The sequence below is a fragment of the Sander vitreus genome, chromosome 24 (assembly GCF_031162955.1).
Source record: "Sander vitreus isolate 19-12246 chromosome 24, sanVit1, whole genome shotgun sequence".
NCBI lineage: Eukaryota > Metazoa > Chordata > Actinopteri > Perciformes > Percidae > Sander > Sander vitreus.
In genome coordinates this window covers 2,970,153-2,995,615 of record NC_135878.1, presented here as the reverse complement: position 1 = coordinate 2,995,615, position 25,463 = coordinate 2,970,153, and the positions used below count along the sequence as shown (strand labels likewise).

At 41.4% G+C, this 25,463-nt stretch overlaps 1 protein-coding gene across 1 annotated transcript in view; it reads left to right on the top strand.

Annotated features, from left to right (window-relative positions):
• LOC144512710 (voltage-gated inwardly rectifying potassium channel KCNH7-like) overlaps nt 1–25,463 on the top strand; it is a 56,939-nt gene that overhangs the window by 13,044 nt on the left and 18,432 nt on the right. Inside the window, exons 3-8 of the mRNA XM_078243588.1 lie at nt 9,077–9,232; nt 13,084–13,563; nt 14,659–14,679; nt 15,560–15,583; nt 16,336–16,550; nt 20,903–21,328. Coding sequence (XP_078099714.1) covers nt 9,077–9,232; nt 13,084–13,563; nt 14,659–14,679; nt 15,560–15,583; nt 16,336–16,550; nt 20,903–21,328 — 1,322 coding nt within the window. The remainder of the gene's footprint in view (nt 1–9,076; nt 9,233–13,083; nt 13,564–14,658; nt 14,680–15,559; nt 15,584–16,335; nt 16,551–20,902; nt 21,329–25,463) is intronic.

Below are 25,463 nucleotides of genomic sequence, written 5' to 3'. Positions count from 1 at the left end.
TTTCTTTGTGGTATCTTGTTTGCTGCACCACACATTCATAATGATAAACAGTGTATTTATGGCACCATTCACAGCTTGCTGTTTGACAGAGTCCGCAGAGCCTTCCATCACCCACCATGATCTCCCAGATAACCTTTTGCAGTGACACCGCATGGTGCCTAAAGCTTCAGAGAGATTATTCCTGTTAATGCTGCTACGCAAGGCTTTGTTGTATTCCATGGATATCTCAGGACTTGCTCCATGACCTTAGCTTATCTCCCCGCTCACTGGCACAAATCTGACCTAGCAAGTCAACAAAAAGTACAATTCGATACGTTTCACTCTACAGGCATAAAGGGATTTCAACATCAAACCTTTCTATTAACAGAACACAATGCTGCATGAAATAGCTAACATGGGAAAAATAGCTGCATAATGTGTTGAATCTGAGAGTGAAGCATGAATGAAGATGACCATAATCCATAACATTAAAAATGACTAAATTATTATTTGTATTATGCTCTCCATTGTGACTCATCCTCTGATTCTAAAACACATACTAAGCTTTAGTTAGCATTTATTTGTCAGTGTATGAGATCTCCTATTCCAAGATATTTGTATTTGGATACACTCATTAAACAGCACCAGTTTATATTTTCTTTTAAACTAATTTAACAAAAACTAATTTGAAGTGAATTATCTCAGAGTGAAATCCAAACTCTACTGAAGATATTAAATCCTTGCCTGACTTAGAGTGCACTCGAATATCTTGTCATCTGACATCTGTCATTTGCCGCTAAATGAAAAACGCTCTTACAGCTTGCAATCTACACTCTGATAATGGAAAGAACACATGGAACAGAACGCAGGGACCTTGAGGTTTGTGTGACTCAAATATGTGATCTTCTATTTAAAGGACTCTCCCTAAATAATAGACTCTCTTGCTAAAATGATCAAGTCCTGTTCAAAGTAATTATGCAATGACAACACCCGGCCACAATGTGCAAAGAGTTAATGCTCTGGATTTTTCTCATCATGTTCTCTTCACTTTGATTGTTTCTGGTTTTCTAGTGCAGGTGAAATTGGCTGTCTCCACACACCCACAGGTCCTATCCGTTTAGTCAAGGCAATTGCACAACGGCACATGGGAGTAGATGGATTTGTGACCCATCTGTAACCGATTTCCTTTAATTCATTAGAACATATATCAATGCAATAGCCATTATATAACATTTTCAAAAAAAAATGTTCAGGACTGTGTCCACATTTGAGAGAGAGAGAGTATCAAAATAATCATGACATCATTTGTTTCTGGCTTTGTTTTCTGAAGTTTCTTGTTGTAATTGGTCAAGGCACTGTAGTGGTATTGAGTAGAGGTAACAGCAGTGAAGTTACAAAAGATTAAATTGTCTTGCCACGGGAGTGATAACTTCTAGAGCTTGGGAGGAGGGTACTGTATAAATGAAAATGATTTTTTTAGTCACTCGCAGTGAAACAGTTACATTTGTTTTTACCTCTTTTTGTACCTTGCTTTACTTTCTACAGTAATGGAGCAAATAAGTGCTGGGTTTGTAGCTTGTGGACATTTTCATTGATATGCCCAATGATGGACAGACATCTGTGTTGCAGCAATTTGACATGTGACCTTTGGGTTATGGGACAGTCTCTCCAACCATCAGGCCCCCGTGCCGCCACTGATGATGTTGTAACCCCGGGGATAAGATAGCCCTCCTGGATTAGAGAGCTGGCATCAGAGTTACACAGCTCTTAGTACAACTGAATGTTACCGGGGGAGAATGGGAAGGGACATTTTCCCTGGAATGGAAGGCAAAAAAAATAAACCTTCCTCCCTCTGGGACAAGGTCAATTAACTTTTTTATTTCCCCGACTCTAATAATCTTTCCCCAGCAGTGTCGTTAGTTAAGGGAATTACTGTATGTTTTCTATCCCTAAAACAAGTTGAAAACGCCCTGTGCTACATGTCATCAACCACAAAATGATGTCGTTTTGCTAAACCTTCGGAAGTAAAGTCAAATAGGAGGCAATGATAGTGTAGCAGTAATTGACTCAGACACACGGATATGCAGACGCAGGGTCAGAGAGCGACCCAGATAAGTTGACTTGATGACAATTAGCTGCGAAGATGCTCCCTGCTGAGATTTTGACAGGGAGAGAGAGAGAGGGAGGCAGGGAAACGAGGAGGGAGATGTCACTGTAACCCCTCAAGCAGTGCAGTGTAGCACCAACCAACAGCTCCCTGCTGCTGGAGGCTCAGCTCACATCAGTGTCACACACACCTGTACACACATACACACACCATGTCCTGGGCAAAAAAACATAGGCTGCAATTTAAAATGATTTTGACTGTGATACTACTGCGGTTTCTCCAAATGAGGGCTCTCCAGATTTCCATATGCCACTAGCTTGCATTCACTGTCAGACTCAACCGGTCAGCACACGATAAACTGATCTGTGTGTTTGTGTGAGAGACAAACATATACTTGACATAATGCATTTATACTAACTGATTAGTGTGTGTGCTACACGTTAGCTACCCTGCCACTGTAAAAACAAAAAAGCGCACGTTGAGCTGCATTGTCTTAATTATTGATAGTGGAAATAGAATCTAATGAAATTTCCAGCGTCTTGAAACTAGAACTCCTCTCACGGCACTGCCTATGAACACACACTCAACAATTCCTATTTGTTCAGTAAGTTAAGTTTCCCCATGGCTTCGCTGTGTTAAAATAATGGAGCACAAATTTAAAAGGATAGCTTACCCACAATGTTCAGAGTTATTTGTCCTCTTCTCTCTGTCCAAAACTGTCACTTGCCCTGGATTTACTGCATATTACTGGTTTACGTGAACTCGCCATGTACTGATGATAACGGTATAACTTTTCCTGCAACAAAACTAACAGGAGGGCCACTGAAGTTCTGAAAAAAATATTCTTTTTTTATTTGCTGCACAAGATAGTAACTTGTGTGCACAAATTATTATCTTGTGTGCATAAAATAAAAAAAACTTTCAGGACCTTGGGGGCTCCATATATTAACCCTCTGAAATGGGCCATATTGGATTATGAGTATATTTACTGTTGATATTTTAAAGTTAGGGTTGCAACTAGCAATTATTTTCATTATCAATTAATCTGTTAACTATTTCCACAATTACTTTATTAATTACTTGGTCTATTAAACATCAGAAAACTTTGAAAAAGGCACATCACATTGTCCTATAGCACAAGGTGACACGGGGACACAAAATGTCTGCCATTGATTATCAAAAAAGCTGCTGATTAATTTTCTTTTGATTAATCGACTCATCGTTGCAACTCTACTTGAGTACATTTTGCTGGTAATACGTAAGCAATTTTACTCAAGTAGAATTGTGAATGAAGGACAGTTGTTACATTGTGGTATTGCTGTTGTTGTTTTGCTCATTGTTCCTTGACTGTGTTGTTTGATATTCACTGTGCAGGATGTATGTGCAGAGTTTGACTCTAGAAGGCTGTTTTCACATCATCTGCTGGGAGGAGGAGGGTTTCTGCAGGTTTTATGACATCACAATTAGTTTGGAACCAGTCATGGTCCAATAAGCAACTTGTGTGATGTGGAAACTTTAAACCTCATCTCCATTAAAAAACAATGCATAAAAACTAAAACGAACACATCAGTGCTTCAATACGAATTGAGTGGAATGAAATGAAAGTGAGAAGAAAATGTGCATCACCTTTACCACAGAGGAGTAGTGAGCCCTCAAGCTTAAAATAAGGTTGAACTGATGTAACCTTAATAGAGTATAATTAATATGACTTTAGGAAAAGAAGTTGTGGCCAGAGGCACTGTGTGTGTGTGTGTGTGTGTGTGTGTGTGTGTGTGTGTGTGTGTGTGTGTGTGTGTGTGTGTGTGTGTGTGTGTGTGTGTGTGTGTGTGTATCACCGTATTGGACAGCTCTGTGTAATGAAGGTGAAGGCACAACTCTGTGGGAACAGTTGGTCAGTGGTGTATCAGTGCAATGTAACGTAAGAGTGTCCTCATCTGAACTTGAAGTCCAGCCATGGTGCTGCTTTCAGTCCAAACCTCAAAGTCAACAAGGACGAAATAAATCTTAAAAAGTCACCTTTATTATTGTCTAATTCTTCAGTACATTTTGGATGAGGAGCCACATTTATCCATATGTCTGCACATATCATTGTGCTTATTCCATGACTAATGTCTTGGACCAGTCATCCAAGTAGTTTATTGGAGAGACATCTAGTCCAACACAAACTGCTGTGGAGGTGACTTTGTGTATACAGATCTGCCTATTTTAATCTTTTGGTTTATCAGAGGTAAACCTGAATCCCCACAGTACCAGAGTAGTGGTGTGTTCAAAAGAGATGACGCTAAACAATGCAGCTTTGGTCTGAAAAGATTAAAGAGCTCCTCAGCATACTGTGATTTGGCATATTCTGTGTATGCACTTGGTACCACACTGTGCTGTCATTCTGCCGAGCCATCTGTGTAGCAACAGATTACCAGGTAGCCCTATTAATCCAGGTAGGCTGCGCGGCATCAGGGAGGAAATGAGACCCACATTTCCACTCAGGCTTAAGGCTTGTGGCTTGACTTTGATACACCAGGCTGGTGCAACAATGCACTGGCAATTCAGAAGGCTTATCATGCTGTTATATATAGGATTGACTCTGGATTTAGTGACGTTTATGTGGATGATTGGCAGTTCTGTGTTTATCAGCTCAATTTCACCTTGCCAAAGTTTGAGATTATTTGCCTCTTTCACAAACTGCAAGTCAGCACTTTCCTCCAGCCGCCGTCCTCAGCAGATTAGAGACCAGAAAAGAACAGATTTTTGTTTCTGTTTTAGTCCATCCATCCATGACTGTAGATTTTAAGTTTGCGATGGAGAATGCTGAGTCATGCTGTTTTTGAAAGACAAGAGTAGGTTTTGTTTTTTTCTAAATGCATATATCTGAAGTAGATGGCACCTGATGTATCACATTAGGATGCCAAACTTTGTTTTGCTCTGCAGGTCCGTATGAATATTCAGGACAGAGATGCTTTGACTAAAGCTGTTTTGTTCCCTTCAAAGGTGCGTTCTCTCATTACACTGCACCATGTAAACCAGCTCCATCGGCTGCTTATTAGATTTAGTTGGACAGAGAACATTCTGCTAATTAATGCTGCCGGTAGGTGTGTGTGTGTGTGTGTGTGTGTGTGTGTGTGTGTGTGTGTGTGTGTGAGCCAGTGTCTTTCCCTGCTTCGGAGTGTGCTGAACTGAGATCTGTGAACCTCATTAGTGTTTGTGTGTGCATGCTTGTGTGCATGGTTGTCTGTCTCTATGCCAATGTGCAACTGGGAAATGTAAATGTTATTTCTGTTTGTGCAAGTGTGTGTGTGTGTGTGTGTGTGTGTGTGTGTGTGTGTGTGTGCATCTATGTGCGTTTGTCTTTGACCCTCTGTTGAGGCAGGATATTCAGGCAGACAAGGAGAAATTTGCATCGGCAGCAGCACCGGAGATCTGTTTTATCTGTCCGCTTATAACCCGTGAGGTGGCCTTGATGCAGAGAACCTGGGAAGCTATCTAATTTCTCAAGGAGAGAGACATACACAAATAGGGAGAGAGAGGGAGAGCAGGCACAGTAAGGCAGAAGGGAGAACCAAGAATAGTGAGAGAAATACAGTAGCAATAGAAAAAGAAAACAACAGTGAGGGCTAGGGTGGATTAAAAACAGTGAAGGGGGAAAACAGACGAGGATATGGAGAGAGAAAAAAGCAAGGGAAAGAGTGGCAGTGACTAAAACAAAGTAAGTAATATTAGGATGTGGAGGGGAAAGAGAGGGAAATGGACAATAAACAGAATCAGCAGATTGATTTTGCTTCAAAATGGCTTCATTATGTTGTGTCTCATCACACATGTACGTCTTTGAAAGTACTGGAAAAATGAAATGAGTACAATCATGCGGCTAACAGCACAAGTAGATTTTATTTTTTTCATTTTGTCATTTAAATGTAGATTTAAAGCACAAATAAACAGACTTGCAGGTCAGAGTGGAGGTTATTGCAGACACCCGTATGCACACACAAACTGCCACTTGGTCTCTTGTCATCCCCATATTGTCATACCCACATACAGCATTGTATTCCTATCTTCACACACACCTATGCATGATGTAAGCACACACACACCCCTCTCATCCCCACATATGGTTGAGACCCACATGTACTTCCTCTCCCTTTCAAATTCAAATTGATCCAAAACAATGTGACATGAAAAAAAGCAGCACATGCATAAACAAAACACTGATGAACCTCATGATGAACCAAAATAAACAGTCAATAACTGTAATAAGCCAAATGGAAAATATAATAAATGTATCCACACATTATATTTTATATTTTTTCATCCAATTTTGGGAACAAATTTTTCATCTATATCTAACCATCCCTGTCTGTCTCTCGTTGTCTCCTTCTCAACACACAGGCACATAACTATCGAGCCTCCTCTCATTCTTATATTGCCTAAACAAGTCCAACCATTATGCTTTCTAGAACATAATACTTAGCTCCTATGAATTATAAATACCTGTGTTTTCCACGCGGCTTATTTTTAGTGCATGCCTCCATGCATACGCACCCAGATAGCTTTACAAAGCTGGGGTTACATCCCCTCCTTTGTTGATGTGCATGCTAGTCTGTGTGCAAGTTCACTAGTTATTTGTTTTACATTTGTGTTGTTAAATTCCTCCACAGGGGAGACATTCAATCATTATGAATGTATCCTCTAGCTAAAGCTTTATCTGCGTCTATACTGTATCTTCGTGCATTGTTAGGGTGGAAATTGCCCCTGATGCTGCTGTATGATGGTGCATACATATTAAATAAACTGTTAAATATGCCCATTTTGAACATAAATGTTCTCTCACTTTGTCAGAGTTCTCCATAAACTGGCAGATGTCTTCAGTAGAATTCATTTCATTTGAGAAACATCTTGAAGTTGCTTTGTGCTTGAGACAAATGAGACTAATATCCAACTTGGCCAAGGAATTTTCCTTTTTTTCTACAGCGCTCACTTGTTCCCATGGAGACAGACTTGATCATTGTATTTTAATTTGAAAACAAAGTCAATTTTTTCCGGATTTCGAAAAATAGGAATCTCATCATTGGTCGTAAAACAGGAGGAGGTAAAACAGACACGTTTATACTTAACTATCAACAAATTGCCTTTAGATGAGGGGCTACATAAAAGTTGTATTACTCACAAAGCCTGTTGTGGTGAAATACAAGAATTCAAAGTTGTAAGTCAGAGGTAAATCATGTAACTTCTACTGATACAGTATGTATTCCCTTTAAATGTAGCTACAGTATCCAGACTGTTCCTGAAAAGAGAGACACCTGCACTTGGAGTAGGGGCTTCTTTTGCATATTGTCACCGAAAGCTGAGGAGGCGTGATACTGCTTGCCACCCCCTCACTCCCTCTGACTGAAATTAATGGCTCCATCCACTCACTGTGACACTGATGTACTATTAGGGGCAGGTTACTGCTTAGCCCTGCAGAATCAGGGCTCCCCAATACATAAATCAAACCCCAGTCTATTGAAGCAGTCAGTTTGTTATATTGCTGCACAATAGGATTTTGGAGCCCGACAAGGCAATACGAGAAAATGAACGAAGACTGGTATTCTGCAATTATTTTTGCCTGTGTAGGTCCGTGTGTGGCTGTGTGAGTGCGCAAAGGCATTCATGTTTGCAAGCACACACACATTTGTGAGTAGAGTCAGAATTTCAGCTGTGTGTGCTTGTGTGTCTGTGTCTCTGTGTTCCCCCAGAAAGAAATGCTGTAGGCTGGGTGCCTGCTGGGTGAGCTATAAATAGCCTCCTGGTGACAGCAGGACTAAGAGCCTAATGTGAGGGAGAGCATCTTCCAGAGATGTCCATGTTCATTATTTATAAACTTCATATACATTTAATTTTCTACACCAGTAGTCCTGGTCATAGTTTCTGTGTATGCCATCTTGCCAGTGCTGTCAGCCAGAGATACCACTGTTTAAACGTATTATTAAAGCTTGGCAAATCTAAGATAGCTTAACAAGTATCTTTTTTCTTTTTTTTGATACTATTTAATTTGAAGCTAAGAAAAGAGATTTGGTATTAAGAGTGCACCATCTCTGTTAACCTCTTGAATGCTCTTTTGATATATGCTGGTTCATATATTTATTGACTGGGATGACTGTGCACGAGTGTTATGTTAGAGTTGTCATTTGTGTATTTATTACTTTTAGTACTTTTAGATTCAGGTACGGCACAGCAAATTTAGTTGTAAACAAGCTTGTGCAATGACAAAGTCTATTCTATTCTATAAATTAGGAACATTTAGACATGCGGCATAAGCATCAAGCAGAGTCGCGTTAAATTAACCTCCCATTGCGGAGCCATTGGCAACTCAATTATTGGGGTTTAGAAACTGAGAGCGAGTCATTATTTCCATCGGATTGAGAACATTCAGTGGTAGGAAGGAAGAGACATATCTGGTTGCTTTTGGGGAAATGTATACCAAGCATTCATTGTGTGTGCACATTGTTTTTCATGTTATTTTGTGATGACTTTGAATGTTGTCCCGGGTAAGGCACTAATGTTAACTTGAGGTGAATGGATGTTTTCTCTGTATTTGACTGTACTGAACCGTGTAGTACCCAGCAGCAGGACGGACTCGGGGCATGTCTGGATATATGAAATCATTCAGCTCCAGAGGCTTTCCTCTCAGCGGACCTCTTGACCTTTTCACCCTCATTTCTCTGCCAGGCCTTTCCGCACACACAGCTTTATCTGGAATAAGATGTTTGAATGTCAAAGAGTGTTAATGGAAAGCTCCAGGGTCAAGCCGTTGTGTATCTGAAAAGCTGTTCTGTTTACGTTTATGTTTTGCACAGAAAATAATTAAGTTAGGGATTTTAAATCAAGCATGTTTTCCTTTTTAGATTGATGGGGTTCATAATTTCAGGATTCAGGAAGTGATCCTTATGAATAAATCCATCAAACACACAACATAAAACCATTACCCATTTCTAACCTTGATTTTCTTATCCTGCTGGTTAGGTTCAAACTTCCTGTGTGTCACCCATATCATCCCTGTGAAGAACGAGGAGGGCGTGGTCATGATGTTCATCCTTAACTTTGATTACGTCCTGGATGATGGCAGCAGTGACTCACTGGAGAGACTCAACCACACCACGCCATCCAAAGCTGACCACCGTGAGTAAAGACAGAAACGGGCTGGAGAAATAGCATGACATATGGCATTTGGTGGAAGCTTTTATTCCCTAATATTGGCCTTGTTGGTACCATGCTATAAATATAGAGTTACAAATATTGCACTTTAAAAAGGGTGAAACATTTCTGTTCTCATACTGTATGTGCTGCATGTGCTCCAGTTGAAGAAAGAAGTCGCCACAGGATTAGATTGGAGGAGCAGGGAGGAAGTAAAGGAATACTAGTAATGTAACAGGCACTCATGACCTACTATTACTTGTAACCTTTTCCCACATCCACATCAATTTGTGCCTTTTTACTGAGATGACCCTAGTATTAATGTTGCACGCCCTGCTAGATGCTATAATAGATACATGTTTAGTATCTTGCCTCTGTAGCATAATGCTTAAACCTAGACACAACTTGTAGTGACCTCCACCTTGTGCATTCATTTCTACTTGCAGAAGTAAAGGAATTCCCTGCTAGATAGCTCCTTTGGCACGTTGACACCAGCGTTTACCAGACACTGATGTGTTAGGCAGCCATCATCTCAGAGGTCTGGCCCAATTATAGCTCATAGCCTGCCAGGATGGCCTGATGAACTACTGCAGCAGTGCTGGAGAGCGCTTTTCCCAGAGCTGTCGCTGTATTAGTGTGTAATGCCAATTCCCCTGCGCTGCTCTCCAACATGTTCTTGATGCCTCCTTTCTCTTCTGTGTCTCTCTCTCTTTCTCAAATTCCTGGCCGTGACAAATGAAGCAGCAGCATGGAGGACCATAGGTCACCTCTGGATGACTGTAATTGGATGAGGCTCCTAACAGGCTGCGTTGCCTCATGGGGTGTGTGGTGGAAAGAGTGGGGATGTGTGTGTTGAGTATATAAGCAAGTGTTGTCTGTGTGTGTTTGTGTGATTGTGCGTACGCTCAGGCCACTGCGAAACCATGCATGAATGTATAAGCTTTTCAATTTGTGTGTGTGTGTGTGTGTGTGTGTGTGTGTGTGTGTGTGTGTGTGTGTGTGTGTGTGTGCAGGCGTGTAAGTGTCACTGATAAGGCCTTCCCCTTTCACTGTTCTATGGAAGCTAATTGCTCAGCCTGAGCACAAGGGCAATCCCTGATGGAGCAGGCCTCTTTATGAATTAAAGTCTATCTGAATATCTAAGTGGGCGTCCCCGCAAGTCTGATTGGTGAGGTCCAGATATGTTTACAAGGTCTGTCTCTCTCTCTGCCTACATGCAACCTCTGCCATCCCAGGGATTACCGGAGAGAGTTGGTATTGCTCTGCCCCATTTCAACACAGCCCTCCCTCAGTTAACTCTAGAGACCTAGTATTGGATTTTTTTAAACTAGCAGATGGACAGAGGTCACAGATCATGAATAAATGCATAATTTAAGAGAACATCACAGATGTACAAACTGCTACAGATGTAAATTTAACTCACTGAAACCCATGGTGTTTCTATTCCGAAGAACAGTTCTAAAGTATGTGTAGGAGCAGCTGCCTTTAGATGGTGAGGGGATGATCCATGTGTTGCCATGCATCCAGTGCTACTCATCTTTGCCGCTCAGTTGCTTTCCATCCATTCTGCCACCATCTTGGATTCTCCCATTTTGCCTTGTTGTAGCTGAGCAGGATCACTACCACAGATCCATTAGTTAACGCACACATGCACAAAAGACAATGGGCATTTAATGTATTGGCCACAACTCTCGACTAGTAGTTTAAAGGGGACAGGTGTAAACATGTTTTACTGATTTCAGAGGTTAACTTGGCTATGCATTGTGATTCATATATATTAGTATTGTTGCAAGGCAAAAGCAGAACACTTGGAAGGCATCCAACAGTGAACTGGGCATCAGTAGGAAATAGGGCTGCACAATATATTGTTTTTTAAGAAACCACAAGGTATAGGTCTATGCAACAGACCATACGACGTTGTCTACATTTCGATTTCTCTCTCCCCATATTTACTGTCACACTCTGCTGACAGTTGTCTAATTAGGAAAAATAACATAACAAAATAAATACTATTAACTCAGGCTAATTGCAATCATACTTCAATTTTCTCTCTCTATAATTGAGTATGGGGCAAAGTGGCGACACGGCCGAATTATCCGTGTTATTTTCTAAAGCTGGTGAGTAATAGGAGGACTGGGAGGCCAGGTAAACACTCCCTAAGGTAGGAGAACACTGCATGCAAATGAGAAACAAAAACAAGACCGAAACAAAAAGAACAAAGGCACCTTTGCCCCGCTTCTACCAAAGGATGAAGGTTTATTGTTCTCTTTCTACTTCTCCCTGACATCTGAATCATGCTCACATTACAGAAAGACATTTCACTCCCCTACAGAAGGATCTGAGGGCCCAATTAATATTCAATGCAAATATTATCTGGTATCATAGCAACAAGGGCCACTGTACGTCCGTTGGTTGTGTAAAGCCGCTGGTGAGTTTTTGCTGAGAAAGAATGAGAGGATTGGAGAGGAAGTGAGAGTGATCACACACACACACACACACACACACACACACACACACACACACACACACACACACACACAACCCAGTAACAGCACTCAAAGGGCAGCCTATTCCTGCAAGGTTCAGCCCTTTCAATATAACAATTAAATACAGCTACATACACTGTTGTCAGCACACGAACGGCCAACTGAATTATGAGCTAATTAAAAGATTTGTGGCATATGTTTATCCTCAAGGCACAGTAATTAGAAAACATAGCTCTTTGCTACCATTCATTAGTTTTTTTTAAGGTGTCAGAAAAAAACACCAACTCAACATCATTTCATTAAGATGATTGACTTGTTTAGTCCTGTGCTGATTTTCACTAGTTTCTGATCGAGCTCACCAATTAAATGCAAATGATCATTTCTGGCGTCATCAGCATTAGGTTAGAGACTTAATTTACACTACACTAACCCAAGAATACACAGAGCATTGTGTCTGAAATTACTTTCTTTCTCTCTCCTCCCTCTCAGTCTCACCACAATAGAAGGAGCAATAAGGAAGATTGAGATGCTGCTCCCTCCTCAGCCTAAAAAAATCTCTTTATGTTATGTTTTAGCACCTATTGTGTCTCTGAATACATCCCCAGCTGGTCCACTCTTTGCAGATATTGCAGTTGAGCAGGGTCTTCACTTTTTCCATTCCCTCAGAACTACCTACTGCCATGGCAGCAGCACCCTAAATATCACTTTGCCTTACACTCTCCTCTATCTCCCCCGGAGCCATCAATCATTCATTAAAATCCTACACATTATCCTTTACAGGATTGAATCCTCAACGTATTACTGCCATTATAATATTTCACCAAATGTTCTCCTCCATGAATAATTGAAGGAAGTTGAAGATTGAACTAGTGCCTGAGGCAGAACGAGCATTTGTTTTGATCTGCCAGGGTCTTTTTAAGATAGCTGCATTGGCAGGCTTCTCAGTGCTATTGGCAAACACGTACGAGATGTCAGCAGGGATATTGAAGACTGCAAGCCAGTTCTGCTACAAACACACCTGAAAATCACAACACAAGGTCGGTGGGGGTTATGTTGATCCCACTGGCCCCGTGAACACATTTCAATAGATTAAAAATAACGTGACATTTACATGCCGTGAGACCGGGTTGTTAAAAACCACCCTACACTCTGTTTTTGTGCTGTTTTTGGTCTCAAAGCAGTCAAATAACATCACGAAAACTGAGTTACTTAGCTATACACTGCCTTAGATTTGTCTATGTGATACAAACTGCCCTTAGGCACTCCATACAGTGTTTATTGGTCACCATGAACTGCTCGTTTGGAATAGTATTTTAGTAATCTTATTATCATTGCTCTCTTCTCTGTCAGGGAAAGGGAGATTCTTTCGCTTCCGTTTCCCGGCCTTACCTCTCTTGGGCATCAGCAAGCAGTCCCTGCCCCAGGAAGACCCCGATGCCGTCATGGTGGACTCCCCTCGCCACAGTGATGGCTCAGTGGCTACGCATGACTACCAACTTCCCACCACCCGTGAGAGCTGCAGTCCCTCCTACGCCAATGACACCCGCGCCCTCATCGACCCCAGCCATTGCTCCACCCCCGTGTCCGGGCCTTTGGACCACTCGTCGCCCAAGGGCCCCTGGGATCGGACATACCCGGACCAGTCCATCACCCAGACCCAACTACAGAGCGAGGAGGGTACTGTCATTGCAGCTCCGTCAATCCCGGGCCTCACTCCAACCGCCTCCAGAGAGAGTGTGTGCAGCATTCGCAGAGCCTCCTCCGTACATGACATGGAAGGCTTTGGGTCCAACTCCAAGATGGCGTTCAGGGACAGACACGCCAGTGAAGGTAGGAATCTGCTGTACTATGCCCTAATTTTTTGAATTTCAAACAAATACAGTTTCAATTCAGTTTTCAATTCAATTTTATTTATAGTGTCAAATCCTTACAGAAATTAGCTCAGGACACATTACAGTTAGAGTAAGTCCAAGCCACACTGTATAAATTACAGAGACTCAACAATTCTAAAAAATACAGTTTAAGTTGTTTTATCTGCTGTATGTCCCACTCTATGGTTGATGTTGTGTTATGTTCATGTTGTGTCACTTAGATATTTGTGCAGCGTTTGACACTAAAAAAAAGTTTCTTTGAGCTCACCTTAAATCTCAGTTTAGCACATGAACGTACAAAAGGACTTTGGGACAAAGCAACTAGTTTGAAAGCCAATTGTTTAAAAAGTACAAGTGTGATGTGGAAACTCAAAGTCTCAGTGTACATACTTAGAATGGACTTTTCAGTGAAGAAAGTAAACTTTTAATATGAAAAGTACAAATATTTATTTATTTATTTATTTATTTTAAAGTACAATTTTGGCCCTTGACAGAGCATGGTTGGTGACCACTGCTCAAACAAAAACACTATTTGCCAAGTGATGTCAGTCAAAAGCAAAGAGTGAGATGTGGTGAATACCCAACTGTTGTGTTTTACATTAAGAGACTTATGAACAAATGCATTACTTGTATTTACTATAATTTGGCTATATTAATTACCAAACTCGCTGTGGTGCCCAAAATAGGAGATTTGAGATGTGGATGCCAGTCTCTTAATCAGTATTATAGTGAGTCACCATCTACACTGCGTGTTATTGATCTTCCCTTGAGTCTGAATCACTCATTAGCCTTTTGGCCCTCATTTGGATGAGGGTAAAAGTGCCCCAGACTGGCTGTTTCCTCCAGGCCAATCTGTCTACCCCCATCCCCTTATCTACAATTCTCATTTAAATAGATCCCAGTGGTTGACACAGTGATATGTCTACTTCACAGTAATTAATTGTTCATGGGGACAGTATAGGGGGGGTTGATGCCCCCATTTGTCATCATAGAAGCACCCGAAATGCTTCTCTTACCTCCACTCACTCACCCTTTTTTCTTTCTTCTCACACAGACAATGGTCGCAATATGAAAGGTAACAAACGGCAGCCCTGCTGCGTCTTGACCTGTTCAATTTGAGCCCGTCTATTGGATAAAGTATTCTGCACAAAGCCTGCTTGTTGCATGAGTTTCCCACATGACTGAGGTTTATGTTGAATGCAAATGCGCTGGTGGATGACTGCCTGTGTTTGTAAGTGCTTGGGCCGGCGCCTCAAAACACTGGCACAGCACTAAATGACTCAGTCTTAGTGCGCATGACCTGCTAATCCCAAACCAGTTGCCCAGGGGAAGGTTTGGTTAAAAAACCACACTGACCTCTGCACGCGCTTGCATGAAGCAACGCATTACATCTCTATTTTCCTTTTTGTTCATTGAAGAAAATCAATGAAGCTTTACAAGATGATACCTCCCACTGTCTGTAACCTCTGTTTTCTTCTCTGCAACCTCTGGTTCCTTGTTGCTATGTCTTAGTAAATGAAAAGAAACCTGACTGTGTTTCCATTTCAATTCTCTATGCTCACACTTGTCCTTTTCACGTAAAAATTTGGTTTGCAATGGACCTGTAGCAGTGCTGATGCTGCATGCATTTCACGACATTATCTCGCTGACACAGATTATGACACATTCATGTTTAGTAGTTTTTTTTGGATCAAATGAGTTCAAAAATTTAAATAAAATATAACTGGCCAATGTTAATGTTTTAATATTAGCTCCACAGTACTGTATGTAAATTTGAAATGTATAAAGGTTCGCTCGCAGAGCTGCCATATTCTCTATTTCCTGATATATGCTGTAATGTGATACTTTAAGTAATGTTGATTGTACCCATGACTACTGACCCTGCAATCCAACCACCCCTCCATATTCCCACTTTCCCCTTTACCCCCTATTTCTTCTCTCTTCTGGTTTGCTAGTATCTCACTCCTGGATGGCTGGGGGTATGGCTTCAGCTTTTCCTTTTTGAAATTATTTTTCATGACTGCAATGATGTATCCTTACTGTGGCATGTATTGAAGCTGTGCATGCAATCTCTCATTCTCAGCTGTCTGTTTCTCTGTCCTTGACCCTCAATCACTGCACTGTACTTTGTGAGGGGGGGGGGGTAGTGCAACCTTCCTCGGCTAGCTCACAAGGCAGCAATTCTCTCTTTTTCACTTTTTTATTACTCTCATTGGGTCAAATGTCAGTGTGTGTAGTGCTGTCACATACTGTATTGTTGCAGTGTTGAATGCTTTCACAATAAGGCAGGGAGTTGATTTCTGAGAGTCAGTTCTTATTACGCTTTTAGAAAACACTGTATAGCATGAAGAACAGATAGATGGTTTGACTAACTGAGTTGCATTATTTGATTGTGCATTGAATCATTCTTTTCTTTCACCATCAGTGTTCTTCATTATTTCTTAATGAGAAACTGTGAAAGGCCTGTTCACCCTAGACAGGTCAATCAGAGGGTGTAGTGTTTATATTTCAGTATCTGTTGTATTCCCGGTGTGGTGTTGTGGTTGAACTCACTCCAAAAGTCAGGGCCACCCCATGCTCACTACCCATGTCACAGCAATCACAAATGAACACTAGACTGTTCTCTGATGTCCACAATTCAGAAACGCTTAGATCAACAATAGCCCAAAAGTAGTACAAGATGTGGCAACTTTTAATGACGACATCCTCCATCTGTTGCTTTCTCTTCCAGGGCCACTCAGCCAGATCAAATGCAGCCTGCTCGGCTCCACCTCCGACTCCAACCTCAACAAGTACAGCACCATCAACAAGATTCCCCTCATCACGCTCAACTTCTCTGAGGCCAACAATGAGAAGAAGTGCCCCTCCCCTCCATCATCTGAGAAAACCATCATCGCCCCAAAGGTCAAAGACCGCACACACAATGTAACCGACAAGGTGACGCAGGTAAGACCAAGCGAGGCTCTCCACAAAAATCTGTGAAAAGTTTCTGAATTTGTGAAAACTGAGACTAAGAATGTTTTCAATCGTGTGGGCCTTAAATCTCTGCATTCATGTGAAAAGTAATGCTAGCAAGAGCTAGCACCCGGCCAAGGTCCAAATTAAACCCGGTCTAATGTGGTCGGGTAAGTTCTGGTTTTACTGCCGCGTGTATAGGGCCTGTATGCCAATATGTTTAAATCCTGAGTGGATCTGAATTGATCCGAGCCTACTCAGTATCAGCTCCAACATTTTAAAACCCATGAAGACCTCTAGTACCCACAGATTCTCTGCTTTTATCCCCTTTCTAAGTGCTAATTTCAGTTCCATATACAGTATTTCAAACATGTACATTTGGAATCTTCAAATCCTTCATACAATAGGAAGTTTCAGTTAAATCCTGACTGATACTTTTGAGGCCGATACTGGATATTTTGTAATTTAAAAAAAGTCTAAAAACACTCAGCACTGCTCACTCAAAGAAATAGAAATTAAATTATTATTATTAATATAAGGACTCATGGAAAACTTTTCTAAAGACAAACAAAAGTGTGACTGTACAGAAGTTAGCTAAATGTGCAGGCTACAAATCAATGTTGTATAAAATCTATTAACCAACCATCTGTTAGTAGATTCTTGTTTTGGGAAACAATTAAGAACAGTAGTGGGCACATATAGTTTGCCTTTCTTAATAATTCATACCACCAATCCTTTGTTGACTGTCTGAAGTTGTGCAGACTGGAGTGGAGAGACAGTGGAATTCAATAGTATTGTTCATCATAATATAATTTACTGTCATCACAAATCACACTTGCACAGATTGAGCAGCCGATGAAGTCAGCAGATAGCATCCACACCCCACCCTTCTTCCCCCCTCCTGCCCCGTGTGCCTCAGGATGATTCATTGAAACTCAAGGGTCTTGGTATGTAAAACGGCAGAGGCGTCTGACACATTCGGCAGATAATCAGGGATACTCTTACCGCTGCCAGACAGTGTCCAGAGCTCAGGCCATATTTCTAGAGTTACGGACATTCTCACTTCCCTGCCAGGGCTGAAAGGCAGAGTAGACAAGTACTTTAAGTTAATGCATCCCCATGGGTACTGTAGGCCAAGGCAGCACCAAATCACTGATTAGGTCTTAGTTTTGCATTTTTGCCCATTAACGGTGTAATGGGTAGAGGGCACAGAAACTGACCCCTGTTCACACTCAAAGGCAACTTCAGCTGAAGGCCTGACACTAGAGGCAGAGCAGACCACAGTGCACCAAACTGACCTCTCCCTCCAGCATTAAAATCAAAGTTATCAAGCAACAGAGAGGCCGTGCTTGTTAATCTAGTTTTAATGGAATTTTGTAACCTGTGGCACACTAGAAACTGAAAACCAGTTGAAGTGTTACTTCTTGTGTGTGTACACCAAAATCTGAGCATGTCCCCCCACCAACCACTGCTCTGCCTGGGAATTATACTTACCTACATGTTTCTGTGGATACAGTGGTAGCTATACCAGTATCTTTCTTTGCCCCCGGCAGATGTCTTGAAACCAACTCCAGACTCCTCTGAGTTCATTTGAAGCCACGATCGAGGCGTTTGAACAGACACGCTTTCCCCTGGCCTTGGCTGCCTCACAGCTACCGCAGACCGATGGAGGGTTCACCCAGGTAGCTGGTCAACTAAGAAAGAAAGAAGACATGCAGCTCACATGCTGTTTTGCACATTTTGAACGTCTCAGTGCATGCAGCTCATGCACACGTGAGTCTTAGATGCCCATGACTTTCCATTAATGTATGATTTTAAACTAGGGGTTATCTGAAGCTGGATGTGGAATCAAACCATACATGCATAATTTTTAATGATGGAAGCCACGTGATTAACCCCAGAAACATGAAAGAACACTCCACTCATATAAATAATAGCCCAGCCCTGACAGTGCGGAGCAAAAAGAACCGGAGAAGGGAGAAAGCTAATGCTCATTTGCATAGTGTTTGAAGCCAAGCCAAACACACAACAGGCCTTCCATTATCTCACAAGAGAGATCATTTGCGCCAAGTGCACATAGCTACAGTAGGTATGTTAAATAATTAAGATATGATCTTTTATTTAGAAACAGATTGGCTACAACATGTTAATCCAGAGCTGTCATTCTGCCAACCAACCGACTCCTCCCAGGCTTCCTAGCTGGCCGAGTTGTAATGCATCTGTGGTGATAAGCGATGTAGTGCAGTTGCCATGTTTGTATCATCACTATTGATCACAAACAATGTTTGTGCGAGGAATTTAACACATTGAGATAGAGTGGTATGAGGTGTATTTGGTTAATCCCCAAAACGGTTATAGGTACAGTATGTGCAAGCTTTTCTTTGTTTGTTTGTACCCCTGTCTTGACTATTTTTAGCAGAAATCAATTTAAGAACACAAAAATCTAAGCACAGGTCAACAGCAATTACATATTGAGTTGTGACTGTAATGGAACAAGCATTTGGAACACCCGCTTTTAATGAAGTGACAGCCTGATGAATAATAGAAGACATTTCCTTTGTCTGTCCTTTGGTTTCTGATCGATTTCAAAGGTTAACCCATATGGGAGGGTAAAAGCATTTGAGCCTCCATATCACACAGAGGGCAGGAGTTTCTAATAACTAATTCAGTTATTAACACTTCAGCCTTTTTGGTAGCATACATCATCCTTCTGTCCCCGAGTCCTCTCAATCACAGGGGTTGGGAAGGTGACCACAGCAGAGATAAGGGGGAATGCAATAAGTGATGGGTGAAAGTAGTGCAGTCTTTTTTCTGTTTCATTCTCTCACTGATGGGTACACAGTAATTGCCTGTCTGCCCTTCCAGCTCATGTACTTTACCTGCCTCTCTCTCTTTGCATTACTCCTTAGAGCTTAGTCGGACACTTAGATAATTCGATGGTATCCTCTGCCCGCGCCTGTAATTACTTCCAAGTCATTGAAACTCTAATCCCAAATGGTCCATGACGCTTCTGTAATATTGATGGTAAAAGTTATTCAGTGATAAATGGTAACTGCAATAACAGAGATAATGATGGGGGCATCCAGGCTCGCTAGAATGGATGTTTGCTCCATCCTCTATGCAAAACACTGTAAGGATTGTATGTATGCTGTTGTTTGTTTGTTGTCTGTTTTTTTTTCTGTTCAAATGCTAAATTATGAACAACTTCCTAGATATTTTTTGTCACACAAGTGATCACAATATATGTTCTTCCCTCAACAGTAGCTGTACACAGGATTTTCACAAGTTATGAAACCATGGCCAGGGCTCTGACTTAACTTAAATATATCAGGGACAATAGAAAATGAATTGTGGGACGGTCACGGGACTGAAGGTAGAGAAAAAAATACAACTGTTAGTTAAACCTTAACATTAATCTCTGACGAAGTTGTCATGTAGAATTGCAAAAGAGTACTCGGTCACACATACACATCTAAAAGCAGTGTACTTTCTGCAACTGTCGGGCAGTTTCAATGGTGTCCCTAAGTGGTGGTGGGATTTTACGCATTCTGGTGTCACCAGCGGGCACAATGGCAAAACATACCGCAGAAGAGTTGGGGACAAAGGTGTTTTATTTATGCTATGCATCACTTCTAATTATCAAAATAATTGTATTGTATTGAAATCCAGCTATTTTAATTATTGGGATGGCCAGCATTTACTTTGGGGCAGTTTAAATTGTATTTGGGCATGGTAAGTTAGAGGCCTGCAAAGCTCTAAAGCAGCTTGCTACTGTATGGAACATGTGAGAGAATCTTTTTATGCATACATACTTAAAATTTCAAATTATTAGACTAGAAGCTTATTTTCATTCTTCATTTAACACGTGAATTATTTATTTGGGGGAGTGGGAAAAGTATGCCTCAAGTAATCTGCTCATGCAAGGTTTTCTAGGATGTTGAATAGCATTCGGATTATACAGTATGTACTGTACAGTCATGGTGCTGAAGTTCAAATCCTGCAGCCAGATTACTCACATATCAACAAATATGACTTTTACTTGACCTAATCTTCAGTTATATGTCATAATGCAATCCTACAAACCAGCACGCACTTCAATGTAACGGCACGGAAATGCTAATGCATGTTGGCTTATATTAAACTGTATTTACATTCTACTGAATTTAACATATTTTCTTGAACCACAAGGCATGTTTAAGATTCTTCTGCAACTCATCATTCTTTTTTTTTTGGAAAGGAAAGCAGCGCAGATATCAAACAGCTCAGACACCAGTGAAATAAATCCTTCACTTTGATCAAATTTCATGTGAGTAAGTTGATAAACTCTCTGTCCCCCTCCTCAGGTTCTTTCTCTGGGTGCAGACGTGCTGCCCGAGTACAAGCTTCAAACCCCGCGCATGGACAAGTGGACCATCCTTCACTACAGTCCCTTCAAAGCAGTGTGGGACTGGCTGATCCTGCTGCTGGTCATCTACACTGCTATTTTCACACCATACTCTGCTGCCTTCCTCCTCAATGACATCGAGGAGCAGAGGAGGCGGGAGTGTGGCTACTCCTGCTCACCCCTCAATGTGGTGGATCTGATGGTGGACATCATGTTCATCGTGGACATCCTTATAAACTTTAGGACCACATACGTCAATGCCAACGAGGAAGTGGTCAGCCACCCGGCCAAGATTGCCATCCACTACTTTAAGGGCTGGTTCCTCATAGACATGGTGGCCGCCATCCCATTTGACCTGCTCATCTTTGGCTCAGGATCAGATGAGGTGAGAGAGGGGGAATTAATTACTTAGTCATGCCGCACTGTAGGGCTGCACGATTTGAGGAAAATATCAATTTCTGATTATTTTGACTGACATTGCGAATGCGATATGATTCATGAAATTGGAGGGAATTATCATTTTTCAATCATTATCCTCATTTTCATTGACAAATATTAAAATTAAAACAATGTAAATGATTATAGTGTGATTTTTGCGAGGATCTGTACCAAACAAAGATTTTATCTTTAGTCTGTTGGATACGATTTTTAGGCCGGGATGTCTCTGCAGCACCACAATACTTCATTCAGAATGGTTTGACTCATATTTTGTCTTGTACAAATATTGCGCGTCCCCTACGATTTGGATATTGCACTAGTCCACATTGCGATTTTGATAACATTGCGATTAATTGTGCAGCCCTACTGCACTGACAGTTTGGGATTCATGTAGAGAGTCTTCCTCAAAGGAAGCTTTTGGTTGTTGGACATGTTGAAGATTCTGTGCTCTTCTACTTAGCTACATGTACATCCATCTGATACTACTATTTGAGAAGCCCAAATTTGAGTGCACAAACTTTTTCACTTTGCAAAGCTGAGGCCCCCCTGCGTTACTCCTGCATCATAATGTGAGGGCCACTCATGTTTCTGAGCTGTTTAGACTTCTAAAGCAATCTGACGCTCGGCTGTCACATCTGCTTCCCTCCGCTCTCTTTCCATCAGAGCCAGAATGCAAGGCCCCGGGCAATCCAAATCAGTTAAAAAGATCTCAGCCTCCCTAACCACCGTGTCTGTGAGACACAATTTTACTCATGTGTGTCTGAGGGAGATGGCTTAGCAAGTTATCTAATGCTCAGAGAGAGCCGTTTAGAGAGTGCAATAACAATCTCATTATAAGTCAACCCCGGAATGCTTACCTTTGCATTTAGTACCTACTGTACTCTTGAATATTAATTAGTTAAGTGAATTGCAGTTAGATGCCAGGCTGCCACCTCGCTTCTTGCTTTCAGTTTTTTTAAATTATGGAAGAACTAAAGCAAGCAGAGAAGAAGCACACAAGCTACTAAAAGGTGGTGCATGATGCCACACCAAACACCCCCCAAACACACACAAGCACGCACGCACACACACACACACACACACACACACACACACACACACAGACAGACACACACACAAAGATTGATGTGTGCGTTGAGGGCGGTTTTGATGTCAGTCTGTTGGTTTGCAGAGTCATTATTTACCATTAGGTGCGTGTTCCTGTGAAGGGGTCCACGGCTAGAGGCTGGCAGTGAGTGGCAGGTGGAGAAAAAAGAGCAGACAGCTGAGTGAAGCCACAGCACGATGTATGTCCTCGTCATACAGCTAGATGCCTGGCGCAGTGACAGAATGTGTGTTCCCGTTACAGCTGGTGTCAGAAGCACACATTGACAGGATGAGTAGAATGACAAAATGTTGTATTTTTAGCTCCTCCAATCACCAGCAGAAACTGAAAATAACACATCCATGTACAGTTTTAGATCTTGTCTTGAAGGTGTGTTATTTTAGCTCTTTGTACAGAGACCCAGACTATTTTTAGACCTAATCTGTGCACCTTTCTTGCCTGGGAACTATCAATATGGTAAGATGTTTTTTTCTGGTTTGACTAGAAACATGGCAGGGTGAAATCTCTCATGAGATTCTTTGTCAGTGCAGGATTTTAGCTCTGCAGGCTGGAAAATGGTCTGATGCTGAATTTATGTACAGGAGTCATATGAGCTCCTCCATCATTTTCATATGAATGTCCTGTTGTGATAGGATGATATTATTTGCCTATTATGTCCACGTTCACATGTACATAAGTTCCAAATTTGAGGTATTTGCAAATTACAGAGGCTTAGTGTGAAAATGTGCTCCAAATATTATTTTCCTTTAATCCTGGGCAGGGTAGAATCAATGCACATTAACAACTGAACTCAGCCAAGACTTCTAACCCAAAATGTCTTAGGGCATAGGTAATTTTACTGAAAAATTAGTATTATTTTTTTTCAATAGTCCTGAACACTAAGAGAGATATCTCTTTCAGTGCTCAGTAATACATGTACATTGATATAAACATTGGTTCACAGTGTCAGGTTTTTATTTGTTGTCATTGAAGCAGTTCCAGAAAGTTGACCATGTCACTGATTATTATTGATTGGATTTTAACCTTAGGCGAGAGCTTTTTATGCTCACAAATATTAGATTCACTTTTTTGAGCTTAAAGTGAACCAAATGCACAAAGCTGTTTTATGGCTTTTACTCTCTTTTTCATGCAAGTTAAACAAGCTTTATCTAATTATTTTTTACGCCTCACATTTGATAGATTGCAAAATGTACAGTAGTTTTGCCTTTGGTTGAAGCAGACCACAGAAGTGCACTCCAAATCTATTATGCTGCAAAACCTACAGCAACGGCTGTGCTAAACAGAGAAGAAAGAGGAGGCAGGTTCACTGTAACAAGCAGCCCCCTCAATCTCACTTCTGCCCTGCTGAAATAGTGCAAACAGTCCAAATAGACACAGACTTGTGTTTAAAATCATTGTACCATTTACTCAGACAAAAATATAGTTGTTGTGTTATTAGATTAGATGAATATGCAAAGCAATATTGCTGACTTGTTTTGCGACCTGTGCCACTCTAGTGTATAGAATAGTCTCGAGGGAATATGACCACTTGTGACATTTTGACAGCCAGTAAGGGTTAGGAACATGGTAGTCAGTATTTTAATAGTAACAATGGATAACATGGGATGTGTATGTGAAAGGTGTCGCTTGCAGTGATGAACACACAGGCAGGAAACTATGCAGTTCCCCTCAGCTCTACAGCATCTCCCAGCATGCTTGCTTTCTTTCTTTCTTTCTTTCTTTTGCTGCTCTCATCAGCATTGTTTTTTTCTGCTGCAGCAGGCAGTTGTTTCAGTGAAAAAGCCCTAAAAAAGAAATCACTGTAGCTCATTTACCCAGCATCGACAGACAAAGTTAGCAACTACCTGGTGAACATAGTGGAGCATTTCACAGCTAATATCAAAAAATCATGGTATATTACTTTATAAGTAATTTTAACATGAGAAGACATTTAATATATGATAGCATGTACACAGAGTCAAAAGGTTGCATCCTAGCTTTGGTTGACTCCTGGTGTTTTAAAGTGGCCAGCAGAGCCTGGAAAGACAGATGGCCAGAGGGATATTCGACGGATATGTTTTATACAGCTGGCTGCTAATGGGAGATTTAGCTTGGCTCCTCAGCCCCACATGCCTCCGACTTACTGTAAGCCCAGATTTTAATCAACATTACACTGTGTGGGCCACATCATACACCGTGTGCTGTGTCATCTGTGCAGGTCACTCAGATTGAGTCAGCAGCACTGCACCTAAGGCAATGCATGCTCACAGATGATGGATAATTTAAGGCTCATATGTTCCTATTTATGATTCATTCGTTATTCGCTCAGTTGTCAGTGAAAGGGGGCACTGGCCGGATGCACAGCAGTGAATGATGGTGGTGATTTATTCGTGAGATTGGGAGGACGGAGGCTCATTAATGGACCCATCAGAAGCAGCCACAGCACTCTTTCTCACCATGATGGAGACGCACTCTCCCTCATGTATCATCTTTTTTTTTTAAAGAAAGAAGAAGAAATAGAAAAAAAAACTCCAGCCCTGTTACTGCTTTTAATGTAATACTTTAAGTAGATGATGTAATATTTACTCTCACCTGTACAAACTAAGGACGTATAGACATGAGGTAGCACGACTACTGCAGGAGGGTGCCAGTGTATAAAAATGTCCCACGGATATTATGGTTAATTGTCAGGCACGATAGGCAGTGTTAGGACCTATTAGCATTCTCACTTATTGTGCTTACAAATTCCACGACACTAATGGATCGAGACTGGTGTCATGGCTGTATGCTGCCCCCCTCTCACCAACACTCCTCCCATAGTCTGTGTATTAATTTAGTCAGGCTAGAAAATTGAGAGGGGAGGATTAAAGTGTTTAAATTAAACAGAACAGAAGGCTGTGTGTGTGTGTGTGTGTGTGTGTGTGTGTGTGTGTGTGTGTGTGTGTGTGTGTGTGTGTGTGTGTGTGTGTGTTTCATTAAAGTGACTTCCATGCTGACT